We start from the raw sequence: 11962 nt of genomic DNA on the forward strand, positions 1-11962 counted from the left end.
GCCAGTCTGCCCCTTCCCCAGGCACCCAGGAGAGGGGCCTGGAATCAGGCCTGAGCAGGGTTGTGAAAAAGACGTGGTGATCAGAACAAAAGCTTCTAGTCATTCTCTTTAGGGCCCCTCTCCTCCCACCCTCTTGGTACAAACTCGTTTCAGAATCTCCAGGGAGTATCGATTTAGGGCCAGAGGGGATGTTGGAGGGACAGCTCTGAGCCTCTCCTAGAGGCTACAGGGGTTAGAGTGCATGCATTATCAACAAATCCTGTAGCACAATCATATTAATTAAAATAAGTTATTCTATGCCTACTGGCATGAAATATTTTGGTTAAAGTCTGCATAAAGTTCTTCATGTTCTTCTGTATTTCAGATCTAATCAGTAATCCTGTGTTAGCCACCTTCCCTAAGCTCCTGGAGCAGCCTGACATCATGGACGCGCTCAGGGTGGGTAACGTGCACTAAGATGGGAGGCTGGTGGGCTCGGAAGTGGTAAAACTAGCACAGGAGTCACACCTGCTCACACCTGCTTTCTGGGAGGGTCACCACCTTCAGATGATGTTTCCCAGTCTGTATTTATTGTCTGGCTAATTTGGCCTTACCTTTCCCTTCCTAGTTAGCAGCACATACAGTTCCCAAGCACTGCCAGGAGTGATCCTTGAGTACAGACCCAGGATTAAACCCTGAGCACCACCAGGGGGGTGGACCCCCCAGCAAAAAAAAAAAAGCAAAAAAAAAAATTAGGAAGAAGACAGGTTATACTTATATCTTAATTATATTTAATGTAGCATAGGAGTCTATAGCCAGAGCAATTGAAAAATAAGCTAAGTCAGGGATCCAAGTTAGAAAAGAAGTGAATATTACTCATAGATGATAAAATGGTAACAGAGAGAGGATCCTAAGGACTCCACTGAAAAACCATGAGAAACAATTGAATACAGAAGAGTGGCTGTTTGCAAAGTTAGTCTACAAGAATCTATCACAAGTATCTGTACGCCCATTTTAAATGAAGGGGAAGTTAAGAAAACAATTCCATTTGTAACTATTCTAGTAGATTAATATTTAAGAATAAATTTGGCAAAGAAAGTGAATGGCCTGTGTAATGACCACTGTGGAATGCTGTCAAAAAGCCATGAGAAAAGATAGAATTTTGCAGTTTGCTGCCAATTGCAAGGAATTGGAGAGTGTCCTGAGTTCCCTCTTAGGTGGAAAATAAAAAAAGGATGTAAGGAATGACACCAGCATTTCTCAGCCAGGGCCATCCAGCCCGGGAGAGCCAGGATACTCCAGGGGAGCACAGGTAAATGGGAACCCCAGCAGGAGACCAGGATCCAACTGGTAGGACAGGGAGCTACAGGACGGAAGCAAGGTCAGGAGGGGACACGGTGGGGAGATGTGTGAGCAAAACTGGACTAGACAATCCCCAAGAAACCCCAAGACAGGAGCTCTAGAACCTGGAACTAAGAGATCTAAGAAGGTAAGAGGGGGAAGACCATAGGGCCCTGGGGGAGGGATCTGTGTGTGGTTCTGCAGGTAGAAAAGTGATTTCAAAAGTACAGTAAACTATGATACGTGGAGTGATCGCTCTGGACAAGAACTGTGTCCTGAAAGTAGGTAAAGGGATACACATGATGACCTTTCACTGTGGTGTTGCAGACCATAGTGCCCCAAAGTGGGGCGGGGGGGGGGGGGGGAGGAGGGAAGAGAGAGAAAGAAGAAAGGAAAAGAAAAGTATCTGCCATAGAGGCAGGCTAGGGGTGGGGTGGGGGCAGTGGCAGGAGGGAAACTGGGGATATAGTGGTGGGAAATGTACATGTTGAAGGGATAGATGTTGGAACATTCTATGACTGAAACCCAGTAGAGAACAACTTTGTAATTGTGTATTCACCGTGATTCAATTTTCAAAAAGTCTTATGAACTATGAGACCTCAATTTCAAATAAAAATTAAGAACTAAAAAAAAAAGACAAAAATATTTTTAAAGTATTTGTGAAACTACTTATAGACAGACTTTAAAATATTGGGAGCTGGAGTGATAGTACAGCAGGTAGGGTGTTTGCCTTGCACACGGCTGACCTGGGTTCGATTCCCAGCATCCCATATGGTTGCTGAATAACTTCCAGGAGTAATTCCTGAGTGCAGAGCCAGAAGTAACCCCTGAGTATTGCCTGGTGTGACCCCAAAAGCCAAATAAATAAATAAACAAAATAAAATATTTACTTGAAAAGCTATACTTCAGTTTACCATATATTACCGGTTGGTATCTTTGTTGATATTTGTCAGTTTTCTGTTTGCATTCTATCCTACCTTACAGGCTTAGGTGTTAGTTTCTTGTGCAGGCTCTGTGTTTCTCCTGGCAGTGCTCAGATCACTGGGCCTGACAGTTCAGTTCTAGGGACTGGCAATGTGACCGTGCTCGGGCCAGCAGTTAGGGAGCCACAGGGCCCCCCTGCAGTGCCCAGAAACCTCCAGGGCTATGCCCAGCTGTGCTCAGGAGGCCTCGTGGTGCCAGGGAATGAATTCCAGGCTGTGCATGTCATGCTCCTCTCATGCCTTGATCTCTCCCAGGCCATGTGGCACAACCTGGGGTCTCCTCAGCAGTGCTCAGCAGGCCTGGGGGCCACTTCTGGGCATACTCCACCAACTGGGCCCGAGGACCAGAGTCTGGGGCCTGCCTGTGGTGCTTCTCAGGCCCTGTAGTGCTTTGTTGATTTTATTGTAGTTTGGGGTTTTTTTGTTTGTTTATTTGACTTGGGTTTGGGGGCAAACCCCAGCAGTGCTCAGGGCTTACTCTTGGCTCTGTGCTCAGGAATCACTCCCAGCAAGGCTCCAGGGGACCATAGGTGGTTCCAGGGATCATACACGCATCAGCCATGTCCAAGGCCAGCATCCTACCTTTGGTCCCATGATTTTATTGTTGAATAAAATCTTCTTTTAAGTATTTTTAAGATTATTCTTAAAATTCTTCTGGGTGTCTTTTTCTTTTTAAAACTTTTAAAAAAGTTTAATGGTGAGGGGGGACTGGAGTGATAGTACAGTGGGTAGGGCATTTGCCTTAGACGCAGCCAACCCGGGTTCTATCCCCAGCATCCCATATGGTTCCCTGAGCACCGGCAGGATTAATTCCTTAGTGCAGAGCCAGGAGTAACCCCTGTGCATTGCCGGGTGTGACTCAAAAAGAAAAAAAAAAGTTTAATCACCATGAGATACAGTTTGAAAGTTGTTCAGGATTGAGTTTTCCCGCCACCAATGTCCCCAGTTTCTCTCCTGCCCACACCACCCTGCCCCACTGCCTGCCTCTATTGCTCTATTGTAGATACATCTCTCTCTCTGTCTCTCTGTCTTTCTCCCCCTCGCTACCTTTATTCCTCTATTACAGATACATCTCTCTCTCTTTCTCCCCCTCTCTCTCTTGCTTGCTCACTCACTCTCTCACTCGATCACTCTTATTTTTCATGTAGGCATTCTGGTTTGCAGTACTAGGTTTTCGCTGGGGTGATAGCACAGCAGGTAGGGCGTTTGCTTTGCATGCGTCTGACCTGGGTTTGATTCCTCTGCCCCTCTTGGAGAGCCTGGCAAGCTACCGAGAGTATCTCACTCACACGGCGGAGCCTGGCAAGCTACCCGTGGCGTATTCAATATGCCAAAAACAGTAACAAGTCTCACAATGGAGACATTACTGGTGCCCTCTTGAGCAAATTGACAAGCAACGGGATGACAGTGATACAGTGAACAACCCAGTCTGGTTCTGATTGTTAGCATCCGTAGCTAACTATTCTCTTCTTCCATGTAGCTTCTTTCAGTGCTTGAATCTGGTCCCTAAGTTTAACAACGGTGAACTTATGGAAGTGTGGATAAAAACTTAGGGATGTTCAGAATGATATACTATTTCTCTTTGTTTTATAGAGCTCTTGGGCAGAGAAGGAAATCACACTGAAACGATCAGAGAAGGTAAAATGACTTGCCACACTGAGCTTCTTTACTGCCCAGCGTTTCCTGGTGCTTCTGATATCCCCCTCAGCTAGGGCAGCCAGTCCCAATCCCCTCCACAATGAAGCGGTGTCGCTGTGCTTGCCTGTCCACATGCCTAGATTGGGGGAGGGGGGTTGTCCATTTCTTACCGTGAGAGCCTTGGGACAGGAGAGAGTGGGCAGGGTACTTGCCTTGTACGTAGCCGACCTCAGTTCAGTCAATCCCCAGCACCACATCAGGTCCCAAGCCTTGCCAGGAGTGATCCTTGAGCACAGTCAGAAGTAAGTCCTGAAAATCATTGTATGTAGCCCCCAAACACCCCCCAAAAAACATGAGAGGGGGGAAACCAGGCTCATTTCATCCGATCAGTTTTATTGTATTGAGGGAACTTTATAACCCAGTCTCCTGCTTGACTAACAAAAATCTTATATTTAAAGAAAATGTCCTTTAGCTCTCAAAGTGCATATTAAGTTAAAAAAAGGGAAATTGGCCTGGTTTGCAGGCTCAAAGTTTGGAGTCCTGCTCACATTGCCGAGGAAGTGTGACCAGACAGCACTTGGCCCTTTCCAACAAATTGTAGCTTGGTCTGTTCCAGTCCAGAACTGACTTCTCTGCAGAGGCCAGATGAGGGCAGACCAACAGTCAGTCCTGGACTAGAGCAGACGAAACACAATTTGATTTTCTGTCATGACTGCACAATGCCTGTCCCTGCCTCTTCCCCCAGACGCCATCAGACAGCCTCTGCTTCTATAAAGCCTGCACGAGGCAGTCTCCAGTAACCTTACTGGAAATCACAGAACCCCGGTCAGGCAGGTCAACCCCTCAGTCAGCCCGCAAGATGCAACAATGGGGCTGCACTATGGGGCCCTGTTTTTCACATGGGAACCTTTGGTTTTCACGACCTGCCAGGAACACGGGAAAGCACACTAAAACCCCATAACCCTGAGCAGCATGTGAGTGCATCACGTCCTTAGTGTATTTCCCATTTGACCGGCACTGCCTACATGCAGTCCTCGATGCCTGGCAGGTTTCCCGCTGCTCCAGGAGCTGGATGGGCACCTGCCCCGGGCCTGCAGGCGTCGCTCCCTCAGTCACGCAGCGTGCTCAGCGGGCCAGCCCACACGCAGGTGCGCCTACTTCTAGGTCCCTGTCTCTCGCTGCTTTGCCGCTGACTCCCCACCCAGCCTCGGCGTGGGGGGTGAGGGGAGGGGGTGGCTCACTGAGAGGGTCCACACTGCACTTGGTCTGTTACCCGGGACAGCCTGGCCGCACCCTGGGGTGTCCCCGCTGGAGCTGAGGAACACCTGCTGCCTTCCTCGTCCGACTGCTCTCCGGTTGCTGCAGTCAGCCGTGCAGTGGAGTGGGTCTGGCTGCCTGCGCATGGTGTTTGAGTGCTGAGTACCTGGAGCCTCTGTCCCCAGAATTAAACTCCCTGCTTTGGGTCTCTTGATGGAATGAGACCCCACAGAGGCGCTTAGGAGATCCTCTATTTCCAGGGAGCCTTGGGACCCTGCAGGAGAGCAGCTTGTCTGGCTCTCAGAGACTCTTGTGTGTTTTTCCTTCCAGCTATGCTTTCCTGCCAGCATCCCGGTTCCCAGCCTCGCGCATATCAGACACGCGTGCTGCACCCCTGTACCCAGAGTTCCTAGCACTCGGTACTTTCAAAGCAGTGATGCAGGGCTGGGCCCAGGTTCAAGCATGGGGTCCAGGCCTTGCATCTGAGGACCTAAATCTGATCCCAGCACCTCTGGCCTGGCACCTACCTCCCACCACTTCCACCACTCAGCACGGCCCTGGCCCCCGGGTGTCACTAGGAGTGATCCCTACAACTTAAAAATAAATAATAATTTTGTTTAAACCCCTCAACTTTGAGTCATACCTGGCAGTGCTCAGGGCTTATTCCCGATTCTATGCTCAGGGATCACTCCTGGCAGGGCTTGGCGGGAGGTGGGGGGGGCTTATGTGGTGCTGGGGATCAAACCGTGGTGGGCCGCGTATGTGGTGAGCGCCCGCCTGCTGTGCCATCTCTCTGGCCCCTCGGCTTTGCCCAGCAACCCTGCTGCTGCTTCCTTGGTGATTCTTTGCGTGGTGTCTTTCCCAGAGAGACAGGGAGTTCCTGAAGGCCGCGTTCATCCTGGTGTACCACGACTGTGCGCTCCCTCTGCTCCACTCCACACTCCTGCCCCCGTACCGCTGGGCCGAGGAGGAGACCGAGGTGGCACGCTGGAAAGTGATTGCTGACTTCCTGAAGCAAAATCAAGAAAACCAGGGCGCCCTCCAAGCTCTGCTGTCACCAGATGGGACCCACGAGCCCTTTGACATGTCCGAACAGACCTATGACTTTTTGGGCGAAATAAGGAAGAACACAGCCTGATGGCGGTGGCCTGCCGCGACTAGAGCCGACGTCGCCGAGGATTCGGTCCGAATCCTCTTCATGCGGATCATGTTCTATAGGAAAGTACAATTGCCCCACAATTTGAAGGCCATGGAACCCTAAAATAAAGTTATAAGGAATACTGTCATACCTAAACAGAGGCTTTTTTTCTTTTTTCATAAAACAACTAACAACTTTGATCAAGAAAGTAAATCCACAGTCCCCAAAATGGAAGATATTTTCTCAAATCTAAGAAGTCTAGTACCCAGAATAGCATATTAACATGCGATTATTGCTAATAAATTTTATGCTGTGAGATAAAGGGAATATCAGAGTAACCTATTTGAAAAGGTTACTTTTCAAAATCAGCTATTTGAAGTTTTTCCTAGTTATATATAAAAGAAAATCTTATTTTTCTCTTTAAAAATCTATATAAATGCTCATTCTAAAATAATAATAATGAGCAAACTTGCAGGCTTTGGGGCGTTGTCTTACCCCTATGTTGAAGGACAAAGCTGCTATTACATTTCAAACTGTGACTTCTGGGAAGTGGTCTCAGGGCATCTATATCATATTATTTTTATCAAAGAACATTGTTGATACAGTAGACATTGCAGCATGTCTGTGTGTGTGTGTCCTTGATTAATTGGATTAATCCTCACACCTACCATAGGAGAATATCCTTATTTCCTCTATTACTGCTGAAGAAACGAGCCAGGCACATAAGATTGCCTAAGCTTGCCACAGGTGGTGGTGGGGAGAGGGCGGCTAGGACAGAGAAGGGACCCCTATGACAATGACAGTTGGAAATGATCACTCTGAGCACTCAAAGAACCAAGTGCTGAAAGGAGGTAGAGGGACAAATATGATTTCAGCACCTGTATTGCAAGCCATAATGCCCAAAAGTAGTGGGGGGATGGGAGAGAGAATGAGAGAGAGAGAATGGGACGGGGGGGAGGGGGTAGGGAAGACAGGAGAGAAACCAGGGCCATTGTCCTGGGAAATATATACTGGTGAAGGGACCAGGGACCAGTGTTGGAACATTATGTCATGTTCAACTTTGTAACTGTGTATCTCACAGTGATTCAATTAAAAATAAATAAATAAAAGATTGCCCTAGTAAATGGTTCAGCACTTGCCTTGCACACAGCAATCCTGGTCCAATTCCACACCCCCCCACCACGAGCACTGCCAAGAGTTAACCCTGAGCACAGAGCCAGGAGTTAGCCCTGAGCACTGCCAGGTGTACTCCAAACAGAAAGAATTGCATGTTAAAATACAACATGAGAAGACTCACTGAAGAAAAACATAATTTGGAAAGGATTTAACCTAGATTAGGGCTTCTGAAACTTTCCACTTGCAATCCCATTTGCCCAAGAAGTTTTTATGGAACACAGATTCATAGATACACAAATAGATACACAGTCAAACATGTTCTTTAAGCACAGAGAAATTTGTTAATTTATTCTGTGACTTGTGGGGCATGCTCAGCAGTGCACAGGCTACTCTCAGCTCTGCTCAGACAGGGCCAACCCCGGCTGTGCTCAGGGGCCGTGCAGTACTGGGAATGGAACCCAAACCTCCTTTGTGCAACGCCTGCACGCAGCTGTGGATCCATCTCTCTGGTTCCAAGAAGTTAATTTCAGAACAATTTTGAAGAGTTTTTGCAAGCCTCACATCAGGCTTATATAACCGCAGGTGGTTCGCAGCCCACGTTTTAAGAAACTAGAACCTAGACCATCAGTACCAGTTGAGGGTACCTTGGGGCCGGGGGTGGGGGTGGTGGTTATTTTGGCAGATCCATGATGTTGTGAAACTCCCGGGCAACATCTTAGCTCCCCTCACCTGAATCTGGGCCTTCCTGGCTGACAACGAGGAGAGCTCCCAGAGTCCCGCCCGGCAAGTTGCCCTCTGCTCTCAGCTGCTCCAGGAAGTAAGTGTCCAACACCTTCATTTACCATTGTGAGGAGGCCACCTGTCCCCTTCCCAGGGTTGACCCCCTTATTCTAGGATCACACCCCACCCCCACACCTGACACAGTGAGAAAGGATTCCGGCCTTCCAGAACAGAGGTAGGAGAATTCCATCACTCGTTGCTTCCTTATGGCCCCGACAGCGCCTTTTGCAGGGACAAGGAAGTGTCTAGCTGGCCACCATGAAGTTATTTTCCTGTAGAATCTTCCATTCCTAAATTTCATCTTCCTAGTTAAAAAAAAAATAAAAAGGTTCAGCTTGTTAGTCCTATAAGCCAGGGGTGTGGCATTTTGAATAAAAGAAAATAATGTCGTGAATTCCTTTCCAAGGAAGGGGCAGAGTTTTCTTTTCAATGTGTTTTCACAGCTTGTGTTTCTGTGGTCAGAAATGTGTCATCATTGACAAGTGCCAACAGCGTCGCAGTTTCTGACCCAAGAGTAAAATGAAGAACACAGAGTAAACAGTTTGAGTAGCGCTGAAGTCAAAAAGGTGAGGTGACACAGGCAGTTAGTCTGAGAGGAAGAGACGGCTGTCGCTCAGGGAGGCTGTGGAGACTCCACATCTCCCTTCAGGGGGACCTTTCTTTTAAACAATGGAACCTCGCTGACTGTCGGAATGCTACTTTTTAGCTTCCAAAACAGGAAGAGGTTGTCAGGGAGCCAAAAGCATCCTGGAAATGAGTCCGGGGGCCGTGTGGAGTGTGACTTGGCAATGCGCAGACTTGGCTGTGGGAAATGAGCGACCAGAGGCCTCTGCAGAGGGACCCGGGAGTCAAAGAAGGTGGGTCTCCCACATCAGAGGAGGGCATGAGGCTAGGGCGGGCTCTAGGCTGCACCCCTGGACCACAGGCCCGCCCCCTGATGGCTGAGTGCCCTCCGCAGCAGGTCTGCTGCAGGTGAGGAATGCTTCCACTCCCCGTGCTCCTCCCTGTGTGTGATGAGATGGCAGAGGCACGAGACGTGTGCTTCAGAGCAGGTTCTGTCTCTGGTGGTGTTATGGTCTAATGCGTGAAGGAACAACTCACAGGGAAAGAGTTGAAAACATGGTATCACTCACAAACAGAGCAGGTTCGACTTGCCAACCTGGCAGCACCTGGGCAGCCCATCAGTTTAACACGGGAGGCCTCCCCCAAACCCTCGGTGTCTGTGTGTGCATGTCAAGAGTACCCTGTGCGTGAACCGGCTCCACTTCCTTGTGTGAAATTTCAGTGTGGGGGTTTCCTCGGGGTATAGAGTGATAGAACCAGCTCTCACCTCATGGCTGGGTGCTGTTTGGAACTGCCTGTCCGTTCTTTCACTCAGGGAGCAGGTTCATTAAGCTCCTACTATACCCCAGGCTTAGAGGAGACAGTGGGGGGTCACTCTGACACGAACCCTGTGAAGTGAACGGCTGGTGATCATGCTGAAAGACTCATGACAAAGGCTGCAGGTGACCAGAGTATCTGTGGTTTGTGTCTTTGTTGTCATTTCCTGGAAACCGCAACACCACTGAGGCCTAGGTGTGACCATAAGGGCGGACCATAAGGCATGAAATAAGGGCGGTGCAGGTCTTCCTTCCTCCCCGTGCCCGCCCTCTCTGAGGTCCAGTCTCCGACACTGGGCTGCTATCACTGAAACTCAGGAGCACGTGGGCCCCACCGCCTGGGGTTGCCCCACTCCAGGCTGGCTATCGGAACTCCCGGAGGTGGAACTGCAGTCACCAGATGGGTGGGGACAGGGAGGGACAGGCAGAGAGAGAGAATGGTCAGGAAGGGCCGTGCCACCTGGAACAGGAAGCTGAAGCTGGTGGGGCTCGATGGCTCCAGGCTGGCTGCCATGGGGCAAGGGCCGTCAGGTCTGTGAGCCGCGGTGTGAAACGAAACTACCCACGGAGGCGGCTTCCACTCTGGCGTCCGTCTGCGTGGCTTCTGTGTAGTCAGTTCCTCAAGCTCTGGAGACAAACTGGACCTTCACCTGCTTGCTTGGGGCTGACTCTGCCAGCAACAATTAACCCATGCTTGAACTTTGTCCTTTCCAAGAGGCACTTTCGGGGAGTCTTGATACGGGATCTGTGCTTTATGGGTCCTTCTCCAAGGCGGATATTCTGGAGGACCCAAACTTTATCCATTGAGTATTTCCTACTTCCTGGCAGTCAGCTGACATTTGACCTTGAAGCGTTTTGCCCACACCCCACAGTCACTGGAACTGAGTGTTAGGCTGTGTTAACTTCCCAGACCTGGGCCCATCTCTGTGTGGGTTCCAGCTCTCCTGTGCGACTGTTGAGGTTCCTGTGATTTGTACAGACAGTAGCTACAATCCAACTGTCCATACTAATGTCCAGGATGAACTGAGTCATTGTCACAGTCATCTGCTGCTTTTGCTTTATACACAACTTTATACTTTTTCCCAAAAGTTCCTCCTTCTTATACCAATTCCAGTTCCAGGAGCAGGTTCTGATGGGCTCAAGCTGATCAGTGTGGTTCTGGGGATGGAGTGGAAATGGGGAAATCCTGGGAGATTTCTCGTATGATTAACTCTTCCTTCCTTGCTCAGTGTGGTGGGAGATGTAAGATGGGTGTGGGCAGCACTGCAATCCTTGGCACTTGCTGCCAAAAAGGGAGAGCTTAGAACTATGTGGCTGTGGGCATGAGCGTGGCACAGAAGAGTGGAGAACAGCTTCACCTAGAGTGATAGGCTGGAGTGCCAGGGATCTACTCCTGGAGAGCAGTGCTTGGGTCACTGGATCAAGCCTCACCTGAAGCCGACATTTTCTCTAAACTTCTAACATACCTAAAGTCAGACCTTCGGTCCTTCAAAGACTGTTGCAATGGTTGCCTCTAGCCCCTGCAATGGGAAGTGACTACAGCGGGCTATCTCCCCCACCTCCGGCTATCCCCAAGCATCTCCAACCTTGTCCCAACCTGCCCCCTAAATCATGGGGAAAGTTGTAGAAAGGAGGTCAAGAGTTTGAGGAAGAGGAGTTCAAAAAGCAGCCGCAACAGTTTTCTGCAACATCTTTATGACAGGGTCTTGCTTGAGTCAGAAATGTTTATAGAAGGCCTCCCATGTACTAGGCAATACTCAAAACAACCCCAGTTCCTGCTTTTTTTTTTTGATGCGAACATCCTGGGGCGGGGGTGGGGTGGGGGGAGAATGGCAGGGACAGGAGACAAACAATGGGCAAATGAGAGGATGAGCCAAAAGAGTATTAGGGAGTGATGAGTGCTAGGTGGAGACACACACAGGCTGGCGTGGCCTCAGTTCTAGCCAAGTGGAAAGATACATTCCATCTCTCCTCTCACTGAAGGCAGCCTGTAGCTGGGGCATAGGCATCACAGAATCGGACAGCAGACAGGAGATGATTTGATGATTTGAGAAGGAAACCAGTACTAACAATTCTGCCCAAGTGCTGGTGAGTTTCCTGCCCACTTCCTCTGGTATCTCTGGGCCTGGACTCAGCATGAAAGCAGGGGCTGTAGAGTACAGGAGACAGACAGAATCCATCTCCCAGAGAAGCTTTCTATTTCTGCTCTGAGGTCGGGAAAGTGTGAGAGCACCATTAGGGCAGAAGAAGAAAAAACTCCCCTGTTCCTTTGTGTATGTAACTTTCCCCATTCTTCCTTGTGTCCCTGCCATGTAAATACAGTGATAGTGGTTGCAGAAACAGTGGCCCCT

At 49.3% G+C, this 11962-nt stretch overlaps 1 protein-coding gene across 2 annotated transcripts in view; it reads left to right on the forward strand.

Moving 5' to 3' along the window:
• The window catches only part of NPHP1 (nephrocystin 1), a 56184-nt gene extending 48932 nt beyond the window's left edge, over positions 1–7252 (forward strand). Inside the window, exons 18-20 of one of the 2 annotated variants that reach the window (XM_055120992.1) lie at positions 365–438; positions 3897–3941; positions 6064–7252. In XM_055120992.1, coding sequence (XP_054976967.1) covers positions 365–438; positions 3897–3941; positions 6064–6336 — 392 coding nt within the window. In that variant the 3' untranslated portion in view covers positions 6337–7252. The remainder of the gene's footprint in view (positions 1–364; positions 439–3896; positions 3942–6063) is intronic. The other variant, XM_004609306.2, reaches the window with a different exon arrangement.
• Positions 7253–11962: the final 4710 nt, after the last annotated feature.

The sequence above is a fragment of the Sorex araneus genome, chromosome X (assembly GCF_027595985.1).
Source record: "Sorex araneus isolate mSorAra2 chromosome X, mSorAra2.pri, whole genome shotgun sequence".
Lineage (NCBI taxonomy): Eukaryota > Metazoa > Chordata > Mammalia > Eulipotyphla > Soricidae > Sorex > Sorex araneus.